The 26,363-nt window shown below is 39.7% G+C and overlaps 1 protein-coding gene and 1 long non-coding RNA gene across 5 annotated transcripts in view; one reads left to right on the plus strand and one right to left on the minus strand.

Moving 5' to 3' along the window:
* The first annotated feature begins 4,165 nt into the window (after positions 1 to 4,165).
* Positions 4,166 to 25,935, plus strand: LOC123521541. Its single transcript, XR_006679965.1, has 4 exons — positions 4,166 to 4,244; positions 23,644 to 23,728; positions 24,095 to 24,174; positions 25,747 to 25,935. It is a non-coding gene; the product is annotated as an uncharacterized LOC123521541 (long non-coding RNA).
* Positions 7,546 to 26,363, minus strand: part of SEMA3A (semaphorin 3A) — a 382,377-nt gene continuing 363,559 nt past the window's right edge. For all 4 annotated transcript variants that reach the window (XM_045288865.1, XM_045288867.1, XM_045288866.1 and 1 more), the window contains 2 exons: positions 12,940 to 13,082; positions 7,546 to 11,019 (listed from right to left, as the gene is read on the minus strand). In XM_045288865.1, coding sequence (XP_045144800.1) covers positions 10,564 to 11,019; positions 12,940 to 13,082 — 599 coding nt within the window. In that variant the 3' untranslated portion in view covers positions 7,546 to 10,563. The remainder of the gene's footprint in view (positions 11,020 to 12,939; positions 13,083 to 26,363) is intronic.

The following is a 26,363-nucleotide window of genomic DNA, read 5'->3' on the forward strand; positions in this document are numbered from 1 at the left end:
TGGGTCAGGACCCCTTTGGGGGCCGAACGACCCTTTCACAGGGGTCGCCCGATTCATAACAGCCGCATAAGGACTGTGGTGAAGTAGCAACGAAAATAAATTTATGGTTGGGGAGGTCACCAGGACTTAAGGAACTGTATGAAAAGGTCTCGGCATTCGGAAGGGTGCGCACCGCTGTCCCAGTGCACACAGATGAACCGGTCAGGTTGTCAAATGTTCAAGGATGACTGAGGAAGAAGCGCCCCTCAGAGGAAGGTCAACCTTACTGTGGTGGATGGAGTCACGTGGTTAGGACCTTCCGGCACTTAGATAGCCTGGCTCAAAATGAGAAGGAATACGTGAACGGATTCCTCCGTGAGATGTACGCAGTAGGTATCTAGGAAAATGAGAAGTCGTCAAAATGAAATGCAACTCATCAAGATCTATATCCTCGGCCTCGTGGTCTGAAATGCACTCCCACAAGTGAGTGTGACTCAATCATATGATCTTCTCTCCAGGGCACGATGCGAGGTCCCCAGGGAATGCTGAAGGTGGACTTTGGGGCCAGGGTGTGGTGCCTCAACAGACTGGACTGGAAAATGAGGACCTGATGCCAGGGGCTTAAGTGGAGAGCAAATGTTTTGAGAATGATGAGGGCAATGAATGTACAAATGTGCTTTGAATAATTGATGTATGTATGGATTGTGATAAGAGTTGTATGAGCCCCTAATAAAACGATTAAAAAGAAGAAGAAAATGACCCCAAATTGCTATGACTTGATCATGCTTCTAAAAGTTTCATTTAGGTACATTTGTTTCATTTAGGTACATTTATGTTTAGAAAAATAGAAGTAAAATACATTGTTTTGTTATATGTTATATAAATATCTGACAGTTTAATATAATGGTGGGGTAGAGCAGAGAGAATTAAGATGCAGCTCCATCTCCCTCTCCCTTTTCCAAATTTTTTTATTAAAAACATAGGAGTCTTTTCCTGTCCGTTCTGGGAGTCCACCTCATCTAGAGCAGTGTTTATCCATAAATTGTCCTAGGATAGCTGTCCATTGAACAAAACCAGACAGCCTATGTCAATATGACCGAGGGCGAAGCTTTGTTTGTGAGCAATGTTGTTAATACTCAGAGCGTCACTGGCACCGGCAGCAGAATGGTCCCACATTCGATGCTTTTGCCAGATGGCCGGCGTCAGACTTGGTTTACTGAAGGCTCATGCACAACGTGATCGGACTGTGGTAACCTATGAGGTTCTCTTTTCTTCGTTTTTGTTGGAAACTACCCTGTGTGTCACAAAATAATTTAAGTCAGATTCAGTTTTAATTTTCCACCTTTTATAACCATTCAGCACCTGTGCTTAGGTTAGACTGGTAAAGAACTTGAGGGATTTTAAGGCTGTGCCCCTTCTCGTGATGTCTTTTTTCATTTCAATTTTATTAATTGTTATATTTTCCCTCTTCTTTATGTATGTACAGTACATACAAAGAAAATGATACTATATGTGGTTACAAAGCCCATTTCATCAACACAATGACTTGCCGCCCTGGAGCTGCTGCTGAGCCACAGTGCCCTCGGCGTGTCTCCAAGACGGTAACTCTGCATGAGAGCAGAAGGCCAGTCTTTCTCCCACGGAACTGCTGGCCACGGGCAAGCTCACCACAAGAGCTCCCGCTGTGTACGTGCTTCCTCCTTCCTTCGTCCTGTTCCCACCACCCTTCCTTCTTACCTTCTGCCCCACTGCCCTCCCCCCCTCCTGATTTGGGCCTCATCGTAGTCTTCAAAGTCTTTTCTTTTGAAGTGAAACTATTTTTTGCTTATAATAATGGTGTCATGAAATATGTATCTTCCTGTGACTAACATTATCGAGCGTAATGTCCTCCAGTTTCGTCCATGTCACGAGGTGTTTTACAGGTTTGTCAGTATTTATAAGGAGGCATACTAGTCTACCGTGTATATGTTCCAGCGTTTGCTCATCAATCCCTCCAAAAACCCGATTTTGAATGGTTTCCATCGTTTTGCTATTCTGGAAATGGCTGTGATAAGCATGGGCCTGCATATACATGTTCTAGTTTTATTGTTTATTTCTTTAGGTATATACTTGGCAGAGAGATTGAAGGATTGTAAGGTATTTGTATTTACACTTGTACAAGGAAAGTATTTTCCATAGTGGTTGTACAATTCTTCAATTCTATCAGCAATTTATGAACCTTCTAATTTCTCAACATCCTCTGTAGCATTTATTATTTTCTGTGGGTTTTTTTCTTAATTTTGCTAAGATTGTCTTTGTAATGTAATATCTTGTTGTTTTGTTTCTGTTGAAGAAGGTAATGAATGTTAGCACTTATAGGATTTTCACTAGTTGATTTTTGGAAGTCAATCAACAGACCTTTCTCCCTCATCTTTTCCAGTCTGGACATTTTGCTGAAATCTGAACAACATCATAACCACACACAATCCTCCATAGATGGATGGTGGTTATACTTAAGGTGTCTTAGTCAGGAATTGAACCCAGGTCATTCATATAGAAAGGAAGAAATCTATCACTGAGCTATTATTGGCTAACCAATTCTAAATAAATGAGGTCATTCTGTAAGTAGGGCAAACTATCATTTGAACTAGTTGGAGCACATTTGAATCAATCAGATGAAGATAGCTTTCCCTAGGCATTCATCTTTGGGATTTCTAATTCCAGTGGAAATATTGAGAGGTGGAACCAAGAGGCGATTTTGGCATAAATATATCAACCTGAAGAAGGTAGTGGGAATGTGACCCAGTGCTGGGACCCCAAAAAAGAAAAGATAAAAGAGGCAAAGAGTTAGTGGGAGTGAGACTTGGAAAAGCAAGGAGGGGAGAAAGAAAGGAAGTAAAGGGTATGAGACAATGCTTCAGTGATGGGAGTGTTAGGTTCAAGTAAACAACAATAAATCAGAATCTAGGCAAAGTCAAACAAATGCATCATTTGATTCATAGCAATTATAAATTATGTCCTCTTCACATTCCGTGCTATAAATCCTAACCTTTATACCTGTGGTTATAATCCTTCTGGGATAGGTGTTATCTTCCCTATGCTAATGAGGTAGGAATAGTGCAGGGTATATCTTAAGTCAATCTTTTTTGAGATATAAAAGAGGTCAAACAAGCTTATTGAGTAGTGATGGAGAAAGAGATACTTAGTTCTATAAAGCTTTCCCAGGATTAGAGGCTCAGAAGAGACAAGTGCCTTTCATTAGAGTCAACAGAGAATGAAAACATTCTCCTAGAGCCAGCCCCATGAATTTGGACTCATTGGCTCCTAAATCTTTATTAAAGCCATGTACTACACTATTTCTGTTACCAAAGCGGAGTGGGGTGTGGGGGTACTTCTCTTACAGATACCTGAAATGTGGAAGAAGTGTTGGCATTGGGCAATGAGTAGAAGTGGAACAGTTTTAAGGTAACGAATTTCTTTTTTTTTTTTTGGTCTGGAATAGACTCGGCTCTATAAAAGCAATCCTGGTGTGTGCTCGGAAGGAAGGTGAGAGAAGCGCCCTTCACATTAGAACACACACTCAGTATCAGCAACAGGACATTGCCAGGAATGTGACTGTTCAATGTGCTTTTGCTTCATCTTACCTATTTTGGAAATATTGTCAGGAGAGACCCGTCCCTAAAGAAGGCCATCATGCCTGATAAAGTATCGGGGCAGCAACACAGAGGGGGGGCCTGGAGGGAATGGCTTGCCACGGTGGCTGCAATGACGGGCTCTGGTAGGAGCAATTCTGAGGAGGGTGGAGGGCTGTGCCTATCTCGTTCTGTTGTGCAGAGGGTCTCCCTGGGTTGGAACTGACGACATGGCCCCTAGCAACAGGTCACACCCCCTAAGAAACCTTTCCATTGCATCAGGGCTGTGCCCTGCATAAGAAAGCTGCCCTCCACCTAAATCCTCTTCCAAACCTTGAGTGCTCACAGCAGATGCCATTTGGAGTCGATTACATCACGAGGTCACACCAGGAGAGGGGGTGGTTATTAGGCCCTTAATTGCCAAAGTAGAGAATCCTGGCCTCGTCACGTTGACATAAAGCCCAACACGGGCCTAACATGTTGCATCTGTTGTCCTCCAAGGAAAGGAGAAGCCCGTCCCTGCAGCAGCTTGAAGACCTGAACCGCCTGCGGAAGCTCCGACGCAAGGACGTCTTGGGTTCGATGAGGGAAGTCAGACGCCCAGGGTTCAAAGAGATGAGACTTCGGGGTCTGGCCAGAACGTCGGCCTCCCAGGTGGGTCACTTCACATCGCCCTGTCAACGCGGGGCACGCGGGTGGCAGTGTGCGTAACGTGGGGATCACCCGCATCCCTCCTCTCCGGTTCAGGGCCCGGGAGGGGCGGACTTGGGGGTGGCGGGGTGTCTGCAGATGGGGAACGTTTGGCGCGCGGGGAGGTGTGTGCGCGAAGCGGGGGTGTGGGTGTGCGTGACTGGGAGGAGTTGGCGCATGGAAGAGGGGCTAGGATTGCAATGGGAAAACCAACCGAGGTTGACGAGGTTTGGGGAGACCCGAGAAGGAGGCGGGAAGACAAAGGAATGCATGCGAGGGCGAGTCGGGGCGAGGAAAGGGTAGTACATATAAGAAAAGAGAGAGAGATGAGACTTCAACAAGTCGATTCTGGAATGTGGGGGTTTCACTAAGGTGTGTTGTGGGAAAGGCTGCCAATCAAAGCTGAAGGGGCAGGGGGCTGTTAAGGGACAGAAACGGGGCCTTTTGAGTCAGAGGGGTGAGGTTGGCACTCAGAAAGCGGAGTCCCTGGCACAGTGGGACTGGAAGGTAGAGCTCATGCCGAGTCAGGAGAGCTCTACTCAGGTGTGGTCAATACCCGGAGGCTGGAGGCTGGGCATTTGTCCTGATGAGCTCAGAGAACAGATGTCTCTTTTCAATCCTTGAGCGTTATCGTGATTTGTTTGGCTGGGGTTTGGGCTTGCTTTGTGGCTTGTTATGCTTTCCAATTTCTACCATTTGTAATGGAAGTAGCTACCTTGTATTTGATGTACCATTTACTTTGAAAGCTAATAATGTTTACTGTAGATTTCAATGGTTCACAGCCGAGGAGAAATTTTGTTCCATCATTTTACCTGTGTTTTGTTTGGATGCTTCAGAAGTTGAGATTTTGGACTTGGACTTGATCGAAAACTGTTGAAATAATGGGATTGGGGTGGATGTGCCCTGCATGGGGCTAGAAATGGGGGTGGGGGCTGTTGGTGTCAAAATGTGAAACGTTATGGATTGAATTGTGCCCCTCAAAGATATGTGTTGTAAAACCTGATTTCTATGCTATAATCCCATTTAAGAATGAGATATCTTTGTTATGTTTCTGAGACAGGATTATTGCAGGGTATCTACTGAGTCAGTCTCTTTTGAGATATAAAACAGGTTCAATAAGTAGAACAGAGCTAAGGGAAAAGATTTTCCAAGTAAAGGTTACCTGAGAGAGGGGATTTAAAAGAAACAAGGATCTTCATCCAGAGCTGACCAGAGTGAGCGAGCAATTTTATATATATATACATATACATATATATATACACATATATATGTGTGTGTGTATATATACATATATATATATATATATGTATATATATCTTAGCACTATCCATTTCTGGTGCTTTTGTAAGAACACTGGGTCATGAAGAGATCAGTGGAACATTGACTTGTCATTAAGAACTTGATGAAGGTGCTCACATGGGGCTGTTGGATAAGCGTTGGACTACTCACTGTAAGGTCTGGGGTTCAAACCCATGGATGCTCCCCAGGAGAGAGTTTAGGAGATCTACTCCCCCAAAATTTTAGTTTTGGAAAACTTACATAAGATTTCTGTGAGTTGGTATTGATTTGATGGCAGCGAGTTTATGAAAAGTGTGTCCTATCCATTCAAAGAACTTGTTCCGGGCGGTGTGGGGATGATTATATATATATATATTTATATATATATCAGTGTGGGGGTGTGAAGATAATTATATATATATATATATATAAATAACTTTCTTCCTTTCTCCTATGCCCGCTACCAAAGTTATCCTTCTTAATCTAAGAAATTGGACTGATATTTTAAGTCACAGTTCACAAATCACTTCTCAGAAGGTATCCAAGATCTGTCTTCACCAGTTAACTCCTTCTATTGTGCTCCAATAGCACTTTCACTGAGAGCTTGAGTTTGGCACTTATCACATTGTAACTTGGTTGTTTTCAACAACAATTTATTGAGCTCCCATTCTGTGCCAGGCATCATGGTAGGCACTGGGGGTAGAGATAAATTAGATACAGACCCTGCCCTCAAGGAGCTCACAGTCTAGAAAGGGAGTCAACGATGCAAACAAATATATTACAGTATTGTGATAAGTGTGGCAATAAAGCGTATTGATAAGGCACAGAGTGAGCACAGAAAAGTGGTGAGTAGACAGATCTGGGGACTGGAGGATCGGGAACGGCTTGGAGATAAGATGATGGAGTTAGGTCCCTGTGTTTTCTTCATTTCCTTGTGAGCTCATTAAGGACAGGGGTCTTACTCATCTTGGCCTTATGAACATAGTGCCTACTACATAATAGATGGCCAAGGTCTATTAGGGAGAGAAAACTCAACTTCTTTATAGTATTCAAAATAAACTTTATCTGGGCTATGTTTTGTTCTATACTTTTCTTGCCTCTGTATGTATTTACATATTGAAATGAATAATCAAGTGTCGGCTTTTTTTCTGTATTTTTTGTCATGTGTACCATGAAATGACTATTCTATATGAGACATCTTTTTTTTTTTTTTGGCTTCATTCAATGTCCTCTTAGGCTACTTACCTAAAAGAAAAGTATGTTTTTCTAATCAACTACTTTAAGAAAATGGTTAGAACTCAAGTAAACTTTTAAAATTATGTAGATTCTTTTAAAAAAATACTTCTTTCTTATTTCTGGAAACATGCATTTTTCAAATATTACATTTGATTTAAAATGCTTATGACAAAGAAAGTTAAAATAAAAAGCAATGAGTATCTTGGTGTTTGGTCAGTTTATATTTGACATATTCTGACAATAGAGGTGGTGCTGAATCCTATTTGTTAAGTGCCTTTTAGGCCAGGAAACCTGATTGTTTTTCCATTAAGTTGAATGCAAAGGGCATACTAACCAGTTTTGTTGGAAAATAAAATGAATTCAAAGACAGATTTCACAATGCTATAGTAATGACTTCATAGTTTTAAACCATTTGCCTATGACCTGCAGGGGAGGCTATTTCAAAGCAACAATTGGGAATTTGTGTAGCTCCTGACTGAACCCAAACTGATTATAATAAGAATACATTATAAACTTTCACATCCACATTTCCCTGTAGCTATGACAAATAAAGTAGAAATATTTAATTTATAGGTTATAAAAATGCACATCATCACCAAGAATAGACAACTCCTTTTACAGATAATCTACAAAAGAAGAAATCTGTTAGCTGAGTATGTATCAACCTGACTTTAGTTGTTGACATTTTCTAAGTGTATGTTCCTTGATACTATATACTACAGGGAAGAGTAAAGACGTCTGACTTCAAATATTTTGAAGAAATGTGTATTTAGCAACTGAATACATGCTAAAAGAAATGATGTACAGCAGCAGTTTCATTACATATTTTTCTCTCTCCAGTTCTAGTTCCCATCTGAAAGGCAGTGATAAATACAGATATGGAACATACCTACTTCCTGGCAAGAAACATGCTTAGTGAATGGGCATACACACCTGCCCTTAAATAACACATAATCCACCTTGCCACCTATGGGGGGGAAATCTTGCATTTTAGCATGATGTTGAACACATTAAAATGGAGTAACTATAAAGAGTTGTACTTTACACTGTTCTTACCCTTCTTTTCAACATTATTTACATCTCTTTTTCCTAAGGTGTGGGTAGCAAAAATTAAGCTATTAAGCACATACCAAAGAAAATCACTAAATAATACATACAAAGAAGCTTTAAGTGTGCTTTTCCATGCGCTTACATATTACATTTGATTGCAGCTGGGCCGTGAGTTTCCTACTGTGACATCCCTTTTCCTGTCTCGTGATTGCGGTCATACTTTGCTTAAGGTCATGCGAGTCTCCCCACACAGTTTCACTTCTGATGATACATGCATTTGCCAAAGACGGAGACAATGAATTGCATGGGACCTTGGCTATGTTCCGTGCAGACTGCCCCTCTCAATACTCTTTGGCAGAAGGTTATGACAAGTGAGTTTTCTGCTTGCAAGTTATAGCTTTCATTTTCTTCGAAAACTTAGATGGTTTACAATAGCATGCAAGTAGGTATGTTTGTGTCTGTGGTTTTAATCAAAAATCACTTTATATTAGTATTTTATATTGCTAAATAAAATGCATTCAGGTTTGGAAAGGCATCCCTTCAGCTATCAGACAATCAATAACCTTTCTAATCCTTTATTTTTGAAGACTAATAAGAAATAAATTATTTCTGTTATCGAAAATAAATTTGTTTCAGCTGCATGATCAGAATAAAATGCAACACTGCATTATAGTACAGTTAAGATACTTTATGTATTCAAGAGTGATCTATTTGGGATCACTGTTCTTTCAATTATTTTTCAAATACTTTTATTTTGTAAAGGAGTGTACCCTTCAAATAATTTAACAAGTTGGCTTTTGCTTGAGAATGTAATTCTAAAAGCAATACTATATTAGTCAATGGAGCTTAAAATTGAATGTAGAATATTTCTAGGCTTTTTAATTTGAAAGAAACACGAACAAATGGTTTATTCAAAGGAATCATTAAAACTGAAACAAGAGCTTGCATCTGTGAACTCTTCCAGCTGAAAGAAGTTTTAAAAAATTCACTGGAGGCTGAGGTGAGAAATTAATGCTGAGTTAATTAGAATCCCAAGACAGCTAGAGTTAGCACTTTAATGATGCTTCATTAATTAGCAATAAGATGTTTCTTTGCATTTTTTGGGTTCATGATGAAGGACCTTAGGAGGGATTCCTGGAAAGGAGAACAAAGTGCAAACAAAATTGTACTGTAATGCTGAAGGTCTTCTGTATCTTGAATCACGGTTTATCCGTGAGTCACCACAGAACAAAAGAGCAGACAGGCCCTTAACTAATCATCTTTCACAGCAATTTAGAAGTTGTTGCAGAGGGTGAAGAGTTTTACATCGTTTACGTGTGGGCTCTGTCTTAGACAACAGTTGACATAAAAGCCATTCCTGTTGACATGAAGAAGAATGATGTGTTCTTTAGCCAGATAACTGTCGACGGGTGTGATAAGGGGGCATTTGGGGAATGATTGATACAGATGTAAACAGAGTTGGAAATTTAGCCTTTCTGATATTTGCTTCATTATTATAGATGGTCCCTCTCCTTTAAAAATATATTGTTATACAGATGTAATTCCCAATGAAATCAGGCACGAGAGAGTTTCCAAGTCTCAAATATCATGGAGGAATTCAAGCACAGAATAGACCATTTCTGTTAACACTATATTAACACGATGCTTTTTTAGTTTCATGACATATGCAGTTAATTTTCTACCCATCGATCCACTAGAAGCAATAAAATGCATTCAACCAATCGGTTCCTGCCCCACCCCTTTTTCCTAGTTAAAGGCCTTGTTGTTATTGTTATGAAAACAGTATGCGATTTGAAATTAATTTAGATAATACTTAAGAAAGGGAAGGTGTGAATGACTTCTACTTGTTTAATCACCCTGGAAAACTAAAGAATCATTTATAAGTAGGTTTAGAAAATAGTTATTAAGGACGTGTCTGTGTTTCTAAAACAATACCAGCAATCCCTCTGAAAGAACTGAAAACAAACAAATTAAAGCAGCACACAGTGGAATTTTTCAAACAAAAACTGTATAGCACACTCTTTCTCAGACAAAACCTACTCTAGCTTAGAAAAGAACTAATTTATACTGCATATTTGTCATGGTACATTTAAATTATAGCTTTAATAAAATACATCTTCAGATCAAAGCTGAAAGAAGACATCAGTAGTAGATCAGTATATCCCATTGTTCTTCTGGCTGATGGATGGTTTATGTTTTTTATATTTCCACAGACCGTTTCATTCAGGATCATTTTACTTCTCCAGTACATATAAACAAAAGGGTTGGGAGACAAAAAATATCCTTGAATCCAACCACATTTTTGAATATACATCAGCGTAGTAAATCCATGCAGTTTGTTTTATACTTTTAGTTCAATAAAATGGCTTTGCTGATGCAGTTTTTCTTCTGTAGATGGCAACATGGCAAATGACATTTTTATTTCTCAGGCAAATAAAGCGGAACCTGTACAATGAAATCTTTTAGGAAATGATAAGTCTGCTCGAGTGCACGTCTGCATTGACCTGTAACCTCTAGTAGGTGTTGGTATTAGGAAGAAATCCTGTTAGGAAAGTTAGTCATGGACTTAATTTATAATTAGTGGAACTCAGTTGAATTTCCCACCATTGTAAACATCCACATAATGCCATGAGAACAGTTCATGTATATTGCATTTTTTTTTTCCAGTTATTGTCTAAGCAAGTTTCTATTTGTTTGAGGTTTCTAAAGGTAATGCATCTCAGACACTCCGGGGTGCCCTCTCAAATTCGTGGGTCCTCCGGTTTCTACCTTTCTTGTTTTCCTGTAAGTGCTTCCATTTGTTATTGTTCCCTTGGCTGTGCCCGGGCCTTTGCCGGCGTTGCTTCCGGTCCCTTTTCCACACTTGTTCACAGAACTCGTCCATTGTGTTCAGGTTGGGGTGGTTGATGAGCTGCATGAAGTCCCTGTACCAGACCTTCTGGCTCGGGGTCATGCTGTTGGACAGCTCTTTGGTCTTAGAACCATCTCCATCATCATCTTTCTGCAGAAGTTCTTCCAAATGCTCGGTGTCGATGACTTCCAAGGTCACCTTAAGCAGGGTTTGCATGAAGCCATGCTCCACGGCATGACAGAGGTAATGGCCTGCATTTCTCCGCTGAAGGCTGCGCAGCAGAAGACCTTGTTCAGTCCTGATGATATGATCATCGACTCTGATCTGGGGGGAAAGGCAACAGAGGGTATGTTCACGTAAATCAGAGTTGACACGATGGCGATGGGTTTAGCGTGCTGAGACCTTATGTCAGTGACCATTTAGATTCCGAATTGAATATAACTTACACATGAAAATTTTTAACAGATAATAAAATACCTAACATAAGAAAAATGACAGCATTTACCCCTTCAGGAACAAAGATGATAATCTCTGCCAATTATTTTTAAGATTCATACAAAATATGGCTTGCCTGAATTTTCTAAATAAAAGAAATAACAAAGTATGCACGATAAATAGAGGAAAGAACAAATACATTCTTTATTTTATACATCTAAAAATCCATGTGTGTCGGAGTAGAACTGTGCTGCCTAAGGTTTTCAATAGCCAATCGTCTTGTAAGAAAATCGCCTGGCCTTTGTTGTGGGGGTGGGGGTCGGCTTTGGCTACACTAGGCACACTAGTGGTGCAAGGGTTAACGGATTAAGCAGTGGTGGATTCATATTGAGTTTGCCAGGTAGTAGTGGTGACGGAAGAGGCCTGGTTGAGTAGTGGTTACAGGTTGGAGTGTAAACCAAAGGGTTAGCAGTTTGAAACCATCAGGCACTTTGCATGAGAAAAACGAGGCTTTCTACTCTAGCGAGGACTTCCAGTCTCAGAAAACCGCAGAGGTAGCTCTACCCTGACTTCCAGGGCTGCAATGAGTCAGAATCCGTCAGAATCCACTGGAGGGCAGCGAGAGCTTTTTGTTTTAGGTGGGATTGAACCACCAGTCTTCTGGCTGGCAGTTGGATATTTTAGTCTGTTGCTCCTGCGGTTTCAAACCACTGACCTTGCAGTTATCAGTCCAGAGCATTAACACTATAAGAAGGAATTCATAAATAACAGAATTAAGAATAAAAATAGAGAAGAAAGGTAAAGTGAAATACTGGTATTAGAAAATACTAACTGCTTCTAAAAATGTGTTCTTAATATGATGTATAAGAACGTTGAATAATAAAATAAGAGAGCAGCAGTTGAGCAAGGAGAAGAAAAATGATTAATAGTTATTTCAATTTTAGGTCTTGTCACACACTTGAATGATTCAATATATTCAATTTTGCTTTGTTTTGAATAAAGCTTACAGCAAACACCTCCGAATGCCCAAGTAGGCAACATATAAAAGGAACCTTAGTACTTGTAGTATCAGATTACAATGTTTAAAGGCTCTGCTTAAAATTCAAAAGGAGAAGAATTTTTACTTTCCTTTGCAGAATATTTTCACATTTATGCATACAGCACATGTTATAAGCCAACCAAATCATCTTGTTATCAGTTTTTAATTTTTTTACAGACTTTAAAGCAGCCTTTCCATTTTAGACATTCACTGAGGTTTTCTGCGTCCAATTTTCGAATTCACACCAGAGGCTGCATGAGGACGAAGATCTGCCTGATTCTGCCCCCAAGAGTCCATGTCCGAGCCTTCGATCCCTCAGCCTACTACCCTCTGTCTGAGGAGGAGTTTAATGGAGAAAGAAAGTGCATGCTCTGAGAGATGCATTAAATGGACAAAACTTCGAATTAGGAGGATTTGATTTTTTTTTTATGTGGACACATGTATCGATGCCATATTCATTTTCCCAGGAAACCACAAGAAGGAAGAAGAATTTTCTGAAGCATGTTCCAGGATAGCTCTAAACTCCTTCAAGGGCAGAAACCCTTACCAGCTCCTGTTTGTTCATTTCCTGCTAATGCACAAAGCATTTCATACAATGAGCATGGACATTGTATCAATGAACATCAATGAACACTTGTCCAATGGATGGGCTATCAATTGGTTAAGACAAAGAGGGGGTCACCATACTTTTAGCCCTGGGAAAATCAAACAAGCTGGAGTCCCTGAACAGTCAGTGAGCGAAAACAAGCCCATCTCTTTCATCCCCGTACCTCTTCCTTTCGCTCCTCGTTTCGCCTCTGGAATTGCCAGTAGACCAAGGCCCGCTGTGATTTCGGACTGCACTCCAGGAACGTGCTACTATTTTCTACTCCATAGATGATTCGTGCTTCAAGGCTGTGGTCATGGTGATTCTCTGGCCGGCGAAGAGGAAACGAAATGGGAAATGTTAGAAAAGGAATCTCAACTTTCTTTAGTATTTATTTGAAAATGTAGGAGACAAGTTGGTTGCCAAGTTGGAAGGATTTCACAAATTGATTGAGGATGGCAGAAATGTCAAGGATGTAAAGTTTTAGAGCCCAAATGCCTACCTAACTAGACTAATCATTTTGGTCTGGGTTATATAAAGCATATGCAGAGATTTGTCTACCAGAAAATAGCATTACATTAACAAAATCAGTCATGTGTGCAGCATAACTCTACATCTTTATATGCCAGAATAATACCCCATGTGAAATTATGTTCACAGCAAAACTCTGCTCTGAGTAAAAGGACCAGAAGAAAAATCATTGTCCCAAACTAGTGGCAACGAGAAACCATTTCTGAGAAATCGTTTTGCCTCTCTGTGTTTGTTTTTCATCTGGATAATGAAATTCATCAACCAATAATATTTACCTAGGGTTTCACAGAAGGTGCCGTTCAGGAAGTTGATACTCCCCACCAAGGAGCCCTAAACAAGCCACACGTTTGTTCTGAGGCTCCATTGGGTGAAATGCTGGGGATGGCTCAGAAGAAAGATGCGTGGCTCTAATGCAATGTGGTTTCAATTGTTCTATTTTAAAATGACACATCCTTTATTATTTTCTAGAATTAGGCAAAGGAATATGGCAAGAGCATGTAATAAAATACAGCAATAAGAAAACCTGTTTCCTGATTGAGTTTCTATTATTTTACCCTTTATGTAACCCCCTTCCATGTGGTCAATGAAACACAGTTAAGATCAAGAGTAAGCAACAGGGCGGCTACGTAGAACTCATGGGGGGTGAGGGGGTGGGTTGGTGGTAAAAAACTCCTTGTAATCTTGTATAATCCTGTTTCCATTATGACATCCTGTACAATCTGGAACTCGTTAAATTAATTTAGAAAATAATAAATATATTTCCACACACACAGAAAGCCGACCGTGCAGACAGATGAAATATTTTTGCTCTCCACACTAAACTTGGTCTGACTTTTAATTTAAAAAAGGCTTCCCCACCTTTTCGGCATCACTTTGACAGTTTAACCCTTGTCATAATCAACTGAGCACTTTTGTCTGCCTTCGCTGATATTATGTGCTCTCCTCATGAGATGAGAATAAAGGTTTCCAAAGCATGACTTCCATCAAATCCTTGTTACCACCCAGGCCCATTCTCTCCTTTTGCCACCCAACCCATAGCAGACCTGCTCCCTCCACTTGTTGTTGCTGGGGAAGCTAGCTTCTGTGTCTTTTTCTTCTATTGCCTTTGCTGTGAAACTGTTCTAGTATTCGGCAAGTTATCTGTCCACTGGTACTTAAAATAATCAATCCCATGAGTAGTAGAAACACTAAGAAATAACTGAAATATACAAAACCCAATAAAACTCAAACACAATAGTTAACTGATTCCACATATTCTATTTACTTAGAAAACGATCAGATTTTTCCCTCTGAAATATTTATTGCATTCATGGCATCCTTGAATTGAATGGATATGGCAAATGTTGCTGTTTGATAAGACGTTTGCTTCCCTAGAACAAGGCAAATCAAATTATGATGCCTAAAAGGGAGTGGGCAATCTCGGATTATTTAGGAGCTACTGTAACAAGTAGAATGCTTTGTCACAGTCCAGTACACTCCTATCATGAACGCATTTCCCTCTGCTAATTGTTTTGCTGTTTAAACTTTTGTGACCAAGTCCATGTGTTTAGCAAATAACATTATGTTCATTCTCTCTATAGTAATGAATCATACAATATAGAGTATTACACAAAATTCCACAGAAACTGGAAACGAATGGTGAATGATCCTCCAGGAACTTCTCCATCACCAACTGTGCTTCCAGGCCTGCTGGTATCACGTGGAAGTTCATGATAATAACCGGTGTTTTGCTGACGCTGGTTTACTCGATAGACCAGAGACGTCAATGCACCTTTTCATGTTACTACTCTACAACCTACAACTTGCTAAATCTGCCAATGCAGTCACTGTTACATAACGAAGCACAACGTGTATATTAGGCAAGGCGTTTTAACATAAATGTAGCATCACTGTCCCCCTATTACATGAAAACTGGACACTGTTTTCAGTTCAGTGAATCAGAAGAACCACTGCATCTGAATTAGGCTGTTGGTGCTGAATATCAACTACATATACCAGACTGCCCGAGCGAACGACAGACAGGTCTTTCTATGAAGAAATACAAGCCGACTTCTTTGAAGTGTGCGTGATGATGCCAAGTGACAACATTTACTTTGGGCATTGTCATGACTGGACTGGGCTGTGCTCCCTCCAAATATCTATCAATCTGTGTGTCACGATTCATGGTGCTTTGACAATTATGTGATGATGTCCTTTGTAAATCAAGCAACCATATGATCTGACAGCAGCAGCCAATCAGTTGTAAAGGGCTTAGGTGTGATGCGACACCCTTACTCGGATCACATCCTTGATATGGTGTATCAAGGGTGTGTCTTTGGGGGTAGCCTGCATCACCTTTTATCTTATATAGAGATATATCTATAAAGAGAGCGAGGCAATCGGAGAAGAGGGCCCTAACTACTCTTGCCAATGCCTAAAGACGTATTCCCCTCGGGGTGCTCCTTTCTTCCGTTCTTTGTCACGCTCTCCTCCAGGTGCTGGGAATAAAAGGAAGAGGAGGTCTGCTAGGCGGAGCTGAAGCCGAGAAACGGTCATATTACCCTCCACCTGTGGACATTTACAGCTGTGCCTTTTATTTGGTTTCTCTATTTTATTGTTTTATTAGGTGTGTTGCCATCAACACTAAAAACAAAAACCAAATTTGCATGGAAATCATTGATTAATGCAAATTCTCTGAGAGTGAACTTTCTTACATTCAGAAAACTTTATTTTAGAACCAGAAATTACCCTTCACCCAAAAAAAGCGGCCTTAGTTCAGCCCTGTATATTTGAATATTGAATTGTCACTGTCAACAGTTTTCTGTTAATTTTCCCACACCTGCCACCTTTTTACTATTTTGTAAGAATGATGAGAAGGCACTCACCAACTTCTCCCCTAATGACTTGCATATAATTATTAGGAAATATTAGACATTCAGTAGTACCAGATCAGTGCATTCTAACCTTCCTAGATTCTTCATTTTTCCCCGGGACTGTGACACCTATTGCTACTATGACGTTTCCTACAGCGAAGTTCTCAGCGTGGATACAAACTCACAAGGACTTACTTCCAACAAAACAAGCACTCAGCTGGAAAAACAGTGTTGATGACAGACGCCCTGAAGAACATGGAGCTTTGTATTCAGGGTGAAGATCATGTAACCCTCGCTCTCTCTGGGTTAAACCAGTCAGTCTGAGAACTGCTAACATCGCTATCTATTGGATTGTGTTTGGTGAAGTCCCCAGACCTGCACTGGGAGAGCCTGTAAGAAACGTCCTCTGAAGTGGCTCATTGGGTTGAGGCCACAGTGTTGTTGAGGATGGTGTTCATTGTACTGGAGTGCTTCCTTCCTGATGGCTTTCAGAATGGTTTCTTTCCCATTTTATTTTCCAGAAATTATTGAGATGCTCTTCAACAAATGAGTTTTCTTACTAGGCCTTGTCATCATCACTGGCTCATCATACCCTCACAGTAATGGGTTAGAATACCCATCAAGTACATGATGTAATGGCTGATAGGAGACTCTTCTGCCCGTTGCACACTTGTTTTGTTTTCTGAGAGTACCCCTGCTTTGTCTGGCATCATGGTTGCCTTGCCCTTGCCCTTCATTTTTAAAAATCACAGTGTGTTAAAGCTATTAAATTACTTAAGCAATTATAGACAATTTCGAATTTATAATATTGTAATAGCTTAGTTTTCTTCTCAGAATATAGCTATGAAAAGTAATCGCCCAAGGTCTGGACACAGTAATTGTCATAATTAAGTGGGGTTGTCTTATGATTGTCGATACTGCTATGATGTTTTAAGCAGTCAATCCAATCTATAAATCTTGTGCTTGAGGACCCTATATATTAAAACAATAAATAACTTCAGATAGCACCCTACCACTCCCACTACTCCACCACCATCAAATCATGTGTTTCTTCTACATTTCATCAAATGCCTTTTGCTGTATTTTTTCCTGAGCATCATTGCAGTTGTTGGTTATGCTGGCTATCTATCTTCTCCCACAATGTGCCTTTCAAGCTCCGCCCCAAACCCTCCGCTCATGTGTCCTGAATGTCAGACAGTGGTAGCTGTTTATATTGTATTTGAAGTGTTATGTAGCCTCAGTATGCGCAGGACACAGAGTTTGCATATTTCTATGAAAGAAACAGTAGGAGTTAATTAATCATAGGAGCATTAAGTGTGTAATCCTGATAATCGCATATATTTTATTAAACTATTAGAAAATGCATTGTTTCAAATTTCCTATTGTTTCAAATTTTTACTATTTTATAAGAATGATGAGAAGGCACTCACCAACTTTTTAAAGTAAAAATGTTCCAAAAGTTGATTTGAAATGTGTTCGGCTCAGGTGCTGTGAAAACTCAATCTCCAGAATTTCAAACCTAGCATGAAGTCATCAGAAGACTGTAAATCTGAGAATTCACAAGAATACATTCTCATACCTTCAAGGAAGCCTATAGCTCAAAAGGACTTCTCGGGCAGTGGCTAAACTTACAGGTATCCAGAGGGGCTGGGTGGAGGGGGGGGGGAGTGCGAGGGAATCATTCTAATGCATTAACAATAAAAACATTTTTTATTCAGACAGACGGTTTTGAATACAAACTTGTGTCATGAAAATTACCAGTAGACAAGAAAGGGAAAGTTATTAAATTGACATAATTAATTCTCATGAGTTCTATAATATGAATAACTAGAGCAAAATAATTGGGAGCAACAAAACAGTAAAATGATTTTAAAAGCACTACAGTGTGTTTGGATAACACAATGTTACAATACGTTGCAGCTGTTAATGACAAGAAATAATGTTTTTAAGGAAGCAATCCTCAATTAATCATTTCCTCTTTTAGTGGAATAATTTATGGAAATTAAATGAGGCTAATAAAACCAGAAATTAGGGGAAGAAAGAAAGAAGTTAAATAAATTGCTTCCTTTTGTAACAACAAAAAGTCCTGATACTCATCATTTGCCCAGAAAATATCATGTTGCACAGGTCCTTATTTAGCATTTGATTCTCTTCCAATATAGCAGGAACAGAAGGCTTCAGATTTCAGTTTTTTCTATTTATTTCACTTTCCATTTTAACCCCATAAACGCCCCTCAAGATTGAGATGTGAATATGCTGCAAACCTAGGAAGTCTGGGGTCATGTGGAGAGACAGAGATGGGTGAGGCAGAGGACCAGCTGCCCATTCGATGCTCTAATTCTGTTGTAGCTTTGTGGTTATTCCCTTTTAAGACGATTCTTTGTAGAGAAACAATATGACAGTGAATCTTAATTTGGGAGAGGGGCAAAATAACGCAAATTATTTTAATGATTTAAATTACTTAATAAATGCAGTTAGTTGTCGAACTACGTTGAGAAATCTAATTCCAGTTGTTTTCCATCACAGTGTAATTTTAATATTTGCCTTAGAAATATTCAGCATAAAGGCCACACAATATCAGAAGGGATATGCTGCTTACCAAACTTATAGTGACATATAAAATTGTATATGTGCTCTACTGAAAGTCAACACATCAGTACTTACAATTTTCTTACTCAATTGTACATGATTTTCTAAGAAACATAGCAGGTTTTTTATCAGTAGAAAACTATCTAATTTGACTTCAATACGATGAAAAATACCTCTTACGTACCAGTAGCTAATAGTGTAATTTCATAGCTGAATTAGTATCTATTAGAAGGACATTCATTATTTAAATGGAAGATTAAAAAAAATTCATTCTGTTTGAGTTAAGTGGCTCCTACTGTACATTCTTGCATATTTTAGGATCCTGACTTTTAAGATTTGAATCTTAACAACAGAGTTAATAAGCTCCTATAAAGAAGTGTGAGTAAAACAAATTCTGGAGTATCCCTGTATAACAGGCGCCATTGTGTATTTATTTATGAAGATATTGTGCTAGCACAATGTTTCTCCGATAATTAGATGAGTCTTATACCAAATAACTTCTCAATAGATGTTTACAGACTGTATGGCCACATGCACGCGTGCACCGAGGAATACAAGCAGAGGCGTGCATTCTGGTTCATGTGCTTAATCTATTCACAGAAATAGGGTCATTTTATTACATGAAATTTAGCGGATGTTATCTGTCAAGTCCAAAAAAGATCGAGGTGATGAAACTCAGAGAAAAATAAAACTTATGATTCATCAACTTGCTAAAGTCAATTTGAAAATTTTAACTACTTTTTTTATTATTCACTAAATTAAGACCTGCCTTTGGATTCTTAAAAGTAATCATCAACCAGGATATGACATGTAGAATTTTCCAATTCTAGTAGCTTCCAGTCATCCTTGGATCTACTTTTAAAAGGCTCATTAGAATGTAGATGGAAAAACAGAAAAGACAGGGTAGAATATCTTATAATTACTGTTGTCAGGTAATTCTTCATTATGGAGAGTCAGTGATATCTTATTTTTAAAATAACATTAAAAGTATATTAAAGCGTAAGGGAGTTGTATAATTCATTATGAAGTTGTTCCAATAACTATACTTCCCAGTGAACTTGATCTCTCATGGTGTCAAAAGCTGCAACACTGTTTGGTACAGGGCAGGCTGAAAATCAGTCCTTTAAAAGCAATACCAGTATGAAGATATCTACTGTAATATTTACAGAGTTGATATTGAACATCTGGTGTGTTTTATTTTTGCAATTTTTATAGCAAATGCATTACTGAAGAAACCCAAGTAATCTATATGCCAGAGTGAAATTACCATAGGAATTTTTACTTTAAATAAGCCAGGAAACATGTACTTTAACATATACTTTACTTTTTCCCAAGAGGTAGATGGGTGATGGGAAATACCCATTTGCTGAAGCAGAAACTTTTGTAAACAATAATGAAAATACCATCTTTGTTTGCATTGTATGCTTTCTGTAAAAGTTTTGAAATTTTAAAGAGAAACTGCATGCTCAAAAACTGTTATAGCAGTTAAAATGTAGGTGTATGGACAGATGAATATCACTGATAACACACTAATTCAGGAACACTCTACCACCAACTAGTTTAAACGTCTTGTTAGATTGTCTGTGTAGTTGCGTCACGCACATTCATTTATCCAAGGAGTAAATGGAGCTGTTTGCCTAATATTGTGTTAAAGAGGGGTGCTTGTGGTAATAGCGTGTATCCAGGGAAAGCAGTTTCAAAAGGGGTTCGCAAAAGTAATCATAGAGGGCAGACTGCATGCTTTACCCTGCATGCACGCTCACATTTTCACAAGGATATCAGCGCGTGCCTTACATTGGCGCTTGATTTGCTGTGAAGTTGTTTTCTTCCAGAATGGTTATTTCCTTCATCCTGCTGGTCATCTGGGCCGTGAGCAACCTGATGACTCTTTAAAATAAAGCCTCTCCTTGCAGGTTATAGTCCAACGGAATAGCGTGACCACAGAAAGTAAACCTGGAATGTCTGTGTGGTGTCCAAGCAGTGACTTCCCCCTTTCATTCACCGCCCTGACGACAGCTAAAACAGGCACGCGTCCTGGCTGTCTTCTGCATGGTGGTTCATGTCTGCTTTGCACTAATACTGAGTTGTTTGGTGCCCCGGCTTGATGCTGTGATCCCCAGTGGACTGTCCACCGTGGACACTTTTCCGTCGCGGTACAGAAAATGATGGTGCACGCGACATCCAGCGGCATGTTAGTCGACGAGCATGATCCCTGAGAAAAACCTGGGATATTTGTAAGGCTGACATCATGCTCATTTATCAAATCTGGAGGGCTCTTTGGGGGCTGATCGCTCAGATTCATCGTTACCTTTCCCCGTGAATATAAGTAACGAAGACACTGGCCATATTAGCATCACTCCATTGATACCGAATACTAAATTTACAATTTGCAGACTCTAACGACAGCACTACCAAAGATGTCTTATGAAATTCTGATCGGTTTTGTTGTCAACCAGACATCCAGTGAGAGTGGGCTAGTTGTGGAGAGAATGAAGGAGATTGAATTCTGTGACTGTTTTGCTCTGGAATGCTAGAAACAAAATGCATACATTTAAAACAGTCGAGAGAACTACAGAGAAGCAAAATTAAATATGTCATTAAGTTAAAAGTTAGGATATGAAATATTTCAAAGCTTCCAAATTCTGCAATGTTGATAACTTAGGAAAATAAACTATTAACGTAGGGTGCGGGGTTTTCCTTTCTGGAAATTCATATCATAGCGTGCTTGCTAAGAAGTGAAAATTGGAGGTAGCTTCGAGGTAAACTGACTGCCACTCATTTTCTTGGATGCAAATCTGGATATGTCCACTCTTGTACATAACAGTCATTTTAGGAAGAAAATAAGTTGGGAACAATCTGAGATTTTTCTTTAACATCCTACATATAAAGTGTGAGTAGAAAGACAAGAAGACCTGCCACCACGTATATTTAGGGTGATACTAAAATTCACTAGGTGAACAGCCACCAGTGATGGAAGCTAACGTATACTTAAATCAAGGGACCGGATTTTTCTGTTTCACCTCGGAAAGTTCAACACTAGTGCAGCCTTTACACAAGAGGGAGCCTGGTGCTGAGTGAGTGTTAAAGGTTCCATCTAATATGAACTTTCTTCCACCTTAATTCAAGGTTATTGTATATAGTCTCTCTATTAAATCTCAGGATATTTAAAATATGGAGTGTTTCAGAATATGTTTACCATGACAGCTGGAACTGATCTTCCAGAATCTGGCTTCAAGTTGCTTAGCGGCTTTCTATGAAAACATCTTATATCTTGATTTGTTTCCACGTGAGCACATATATTTTATTCAATGTGAGAAGTGACATTAGCAAGAGAGCATACATGATTTAATGGGGTTGTGTTTTGGATTATTGCCCACTATAGTTCTATGTAGTATGTTGACATCACTTCTTTCAAGAGAATTCACTGATTCCTAATGGTAACACACAACCTGGTCAAACAGGAATGCCTGCCGCCTTAGTTGCCAAACAGTTAAAATTTACTGAAGTGTCTTGTGCTTTATGATTGGTCCATTAGCAATACAAACAGGAAAGAAATAATGAGAACTTCAAAAAAGTCATATATTATTGCTGCAGAAATCTGTGAATTTTTCTCTTTGGTTCCATGTATTACAAACGTCTACTTGGAATCATTTACCCAAGAAAAATGCCCTGTCCTGTGGCACCACAGCAATGCCTTCACCCTTTAGAGTGCTTTCTGGTTGAAGGAGGATGAGAAAATGTATTCACGTTCATGTTACTTTCCAAAGCTGCGTAATGCTATATGCCAAGTCTTCATGGGCTTTATCCACTCAATATGCCTCTTTGTAATTTCATAAACAAAATCTTAAAAATCTGAAGCATTTTTCAAAGCTCATTCATTTCATCCTCAGCAGTGTTTGTTTTGCCACAGTCTCATTCTTTTGAATATCATTATGTTAGGTCTACCCTAACCATATGTGCACCGATAGCTCAAGAAATATATTACTTTGAAATACTCACTGGCTCGATGATAAAAATGGGTGGTTAAACGAACAGATTGGACAGTAAGATTTTAGGAAGGAGCTTTAAAAGCTTGCATAATAATGAACTTAAAAGATAATGGAAACATTTTGTGAAAATTTTAAATATGTAAATTGGGTCGTGCATTTTCTCCTGTATGCATGTTGGCTGCACCATATTAGGAACAAACATGGCTTTTATGATTGTCTATATTTAGAGATTATATCATGTTTAAGGAGATGTATAAAGGTCCTAAATTGACAAAGGGTAAACCAGTGGTTCTCAATCTGTGGGTCACGACCCCCTTGGGGGGTCAAACGACCCTTTCAGAAGAGTCACCCGATTTATAACAGCAGCAAAATGACAGTTATGAAGAAGCCACGAAAATCATTTTATGGTTAGGGGGTCGCCACCACCTGAGGAACTGTGTGAACGGGTTGTGGCTTTAGGAAGGTTGACAACCACTGGGGTAAACTATGACAGTTCATGTTTTGTGTCCACTTGGCTGGGTACAATCCTCAGTGGTTTTGAAGTTAACCCCTAGTGATCCCTTATAATCTGACCTACCACAATGTAATTCTAGTCAATTAGTTGTAAGCTTCCACATGAGATAAAAGCCGGGTGCAATGCAGCAGTCTTATTCAGGTGACAGTCCTCAGGTAATAAATTGCTATGGGGGTGTGGCCTGCCTCAGATATAAGTGACACCATAGGGAAGCTTGTTTGTATTTGCTGGGTCTGCATCCTACATCTGACCCCTTGACCTCCCTTCATTTAGACTTGACTACTGGTCTGCCTTATGGCCCACCAATCCTGATCATCTTCAGCAGAATGCCATTTGGCCTGCTGACTTTAAATTCTTTGGCCTCTTCAGCTATAAGCCTGACCTGCTTACTGTGGATTCCTTTGCCTCTGCAGTCACCAGTCATCCACCTTATCTCTAGCAAATGAGTCAGGAGAAGCTTCCAGCCCACATTGGACCCCCTGGACTTGGAACTAGCTTGTACGTGGATTTGCCCTACAATTGTTATTTTATTGATGTAAATTTCTTTCTATACATGAATCATAAGCTACACAGGCTCTGCTCCTCTGGAGAACCCAGCTGAAAACAACCCTCATATACATGATTGCCAACACGTGGCCCAGTACCCTAATGTACAATTGTTAGTTAACTGGTTGGTTGACAATGATGTTTCCAGAGAGAATAGTACTACTAAAAGTCATGTGTATTAAGCTGAGTTTTCTCAAAAAACAAAGCCATTGATATCCACATATGTATAAGAAAGAACTTTATATCAAGAAATTGACCCACCCCAGTTCAACTCAATTCCATGGGTCAAATTCTAACTGGAGACTCTGACTCATGCAGTGGCTGGTGGATGAAACAGGAGGGAGATACAGGAAGCTGGACATCATCAGTCCATGGGGACAAAGGTACATGGATCCAAGGTAGGTAAGAACATGACAAGGTGCCAAAGCTCCCGGGGTTGGTAGGCCACATGGCCACTAAACCCAGAGCCAGACAGGCAAGTTAGGCGAGCAGGAAGGTATAACGTGGCAAGAGAGGACTCTGTTCCCATCAGTGTCCCTCTGATAAAAAGACCAGACCCCCAAGGAGTCATCGCCAGCTTGTGACTTGATTGATAGGCTGGACTCTACCCCTACTTCCACACAGGTACTATCAAGTTGACATAAAATTTAACCATCACACTGTGCATGACAAACATAGATTTTCATAATAAATAATATACATGGTCTAATTTAAATATCTATGGAATAATAAAAACAATAAGACAACTGTCAAGGTAGATGCATGGAATATTTAAATCATGTCTTCATTAATTCAATAAATAGTTGTTGAATATCTACAATAGCCAAATTATTATATTTGTTGTAGCATTAGGGATATAGTGGAAAAATAGTAGCATTTCTGCCGTCATAGTTTAAAGTTTAATAAACTGGAAATGAACTGTAGGTCTATCCTTTTCTTTTACTTCTAATTATGATCATTAACATCTAAGTAAATAAATAATATAATGAATTGATAATTTATAACATGGTGTCTCTGGAATGATAATGATCATATTTTTTCCATTAAAAATATATTCTTGGAAGAATACTGAATGCCTTATTGTACAAATAAGCCACTTGAAAAAATTAAGGAATATGTCAAAGATATATTACTAATGCATCCTACTTGCACATAACCTCAAATCCAAACAAAACTCCCTGCCATAGAGTCTATCACAGGGGCCCTATAGAAGCTCTCCCAGATTACAACTTTGTATGGAAGCAGAGTCTCCTCTTTCTTTTGGGAGTAGCTGGTGGGTGTGAACCCCCCATATTGTGGTTAGTAATCAGAGATGTAGTCCATTCTCCTGGCCCTTCAAGCCACATCTCTTACATGATGTATTATAAATTCTAGGCTCTATAACTTTGGCTATAATCCCATTATGGAGGGCATTCGCTGTTATGCTAATAGACATGATTAAGGTGGAACTTATTCTGAGTCTCCACCTTACTAGAGGATGTGAGCCTAGCCATGACCCTTCTTTCCCTTGTGGGGTATGGCACTGAAAGACAAAAACCACAGCTCCACCAAAGCCACTCCCCTAGCTACAAGCATGAGGCAGATGAGAAACACACAGACAGAATCCTGGGACCATCAATAGTGAACTACCAGTAGCACATTCACAATCCCTGCTTAAAGTTGTGGATACCAAGACCAGTGACATCTCAAGCCTGGCTGGAGACCATGGGGCAGAGCAAAGGAGCCATGCTGAGCCAGAGCAGAGGGACTGTATTCCTGAGATTTGAGCCTATGAGATCATGAGGCAGAACAGTGGGTGGGATTTCTAGCCCCTGGGGCAGAGGCCAAAGGGCCATGGGGATGAAAGGCTGTGAACCAGAGAGAGAGAGTTAACCTGGGCCCTGAGCAGAGGTGTCGCTGTGAACCAATGAATGTATCCTGAATGTCTTCTAATCCTGGTCTGTTAATTGTGTCATGAACCCCTCCCCAAGATCATGAGTATTATCTTCAGTGCAGTCATTTCAATGGATTAACAGCCCCGGCAGAGGGCCATGGGAGGAACGCATGGCATCAGAGACAGGAGAGAGAGAGATGCAAGGTGGCGGCCTCTGGCTTGTGCCTTGCAGCAATTGGCTTTGAGCAGATGGGAAGACAGATTCTCCCTCTTCCTTGTGTAACCAGAGAAGGTCAGTTGGTTTTATTTTTATTTAAGTTTTGCTTTCTTGTTTGTAATGAAGATAAGAACAGGCAGGGAAAACACTGGCTAACGAATTTGGCAATCCAAAACAAGTTCTGTTCATGGTCACTCATCCGAGTAAAGACATTTTTTCAAAAACCGTGGTGAGCGTTTGTGAATCCAGACTGGCACAGCCAGACTACACAGCAGGGCAGTCTGAATTTGAGAAAAGTGACTAGGTTTGTATCGTGTACTGGGAGTGGGGTTTGTACAGTGTTCTTGCCTTCTATTAATGGAACTATTATTACTCATAAACTACATACAGTCAGTAGATTAAAATCAAAGTTAGTTAAAAAAATAGCTTTTCTTATAGGATTAATGGAAAAGGCACCAACAAAGTGAATAGGATAATGATGTTCAATAACTATGTTC

The sequence above is a fragment of the Echinops telfairi genome, unplaced genomic scaffold, assembly GCF_000313985.2.
Source record: "Echinops telfairi isolate 266 unplaced genomic scaffold, ASM31398v2 ScPeMD7_23;HRSCAF=83, whole genome shotgun sequence".
Lineage (NCBI taxonomy): Eukaryota > Metazoa > Chordata > Mammalia > Afrosoricida > Tenrecidae > Echinops > Echinops telfairi.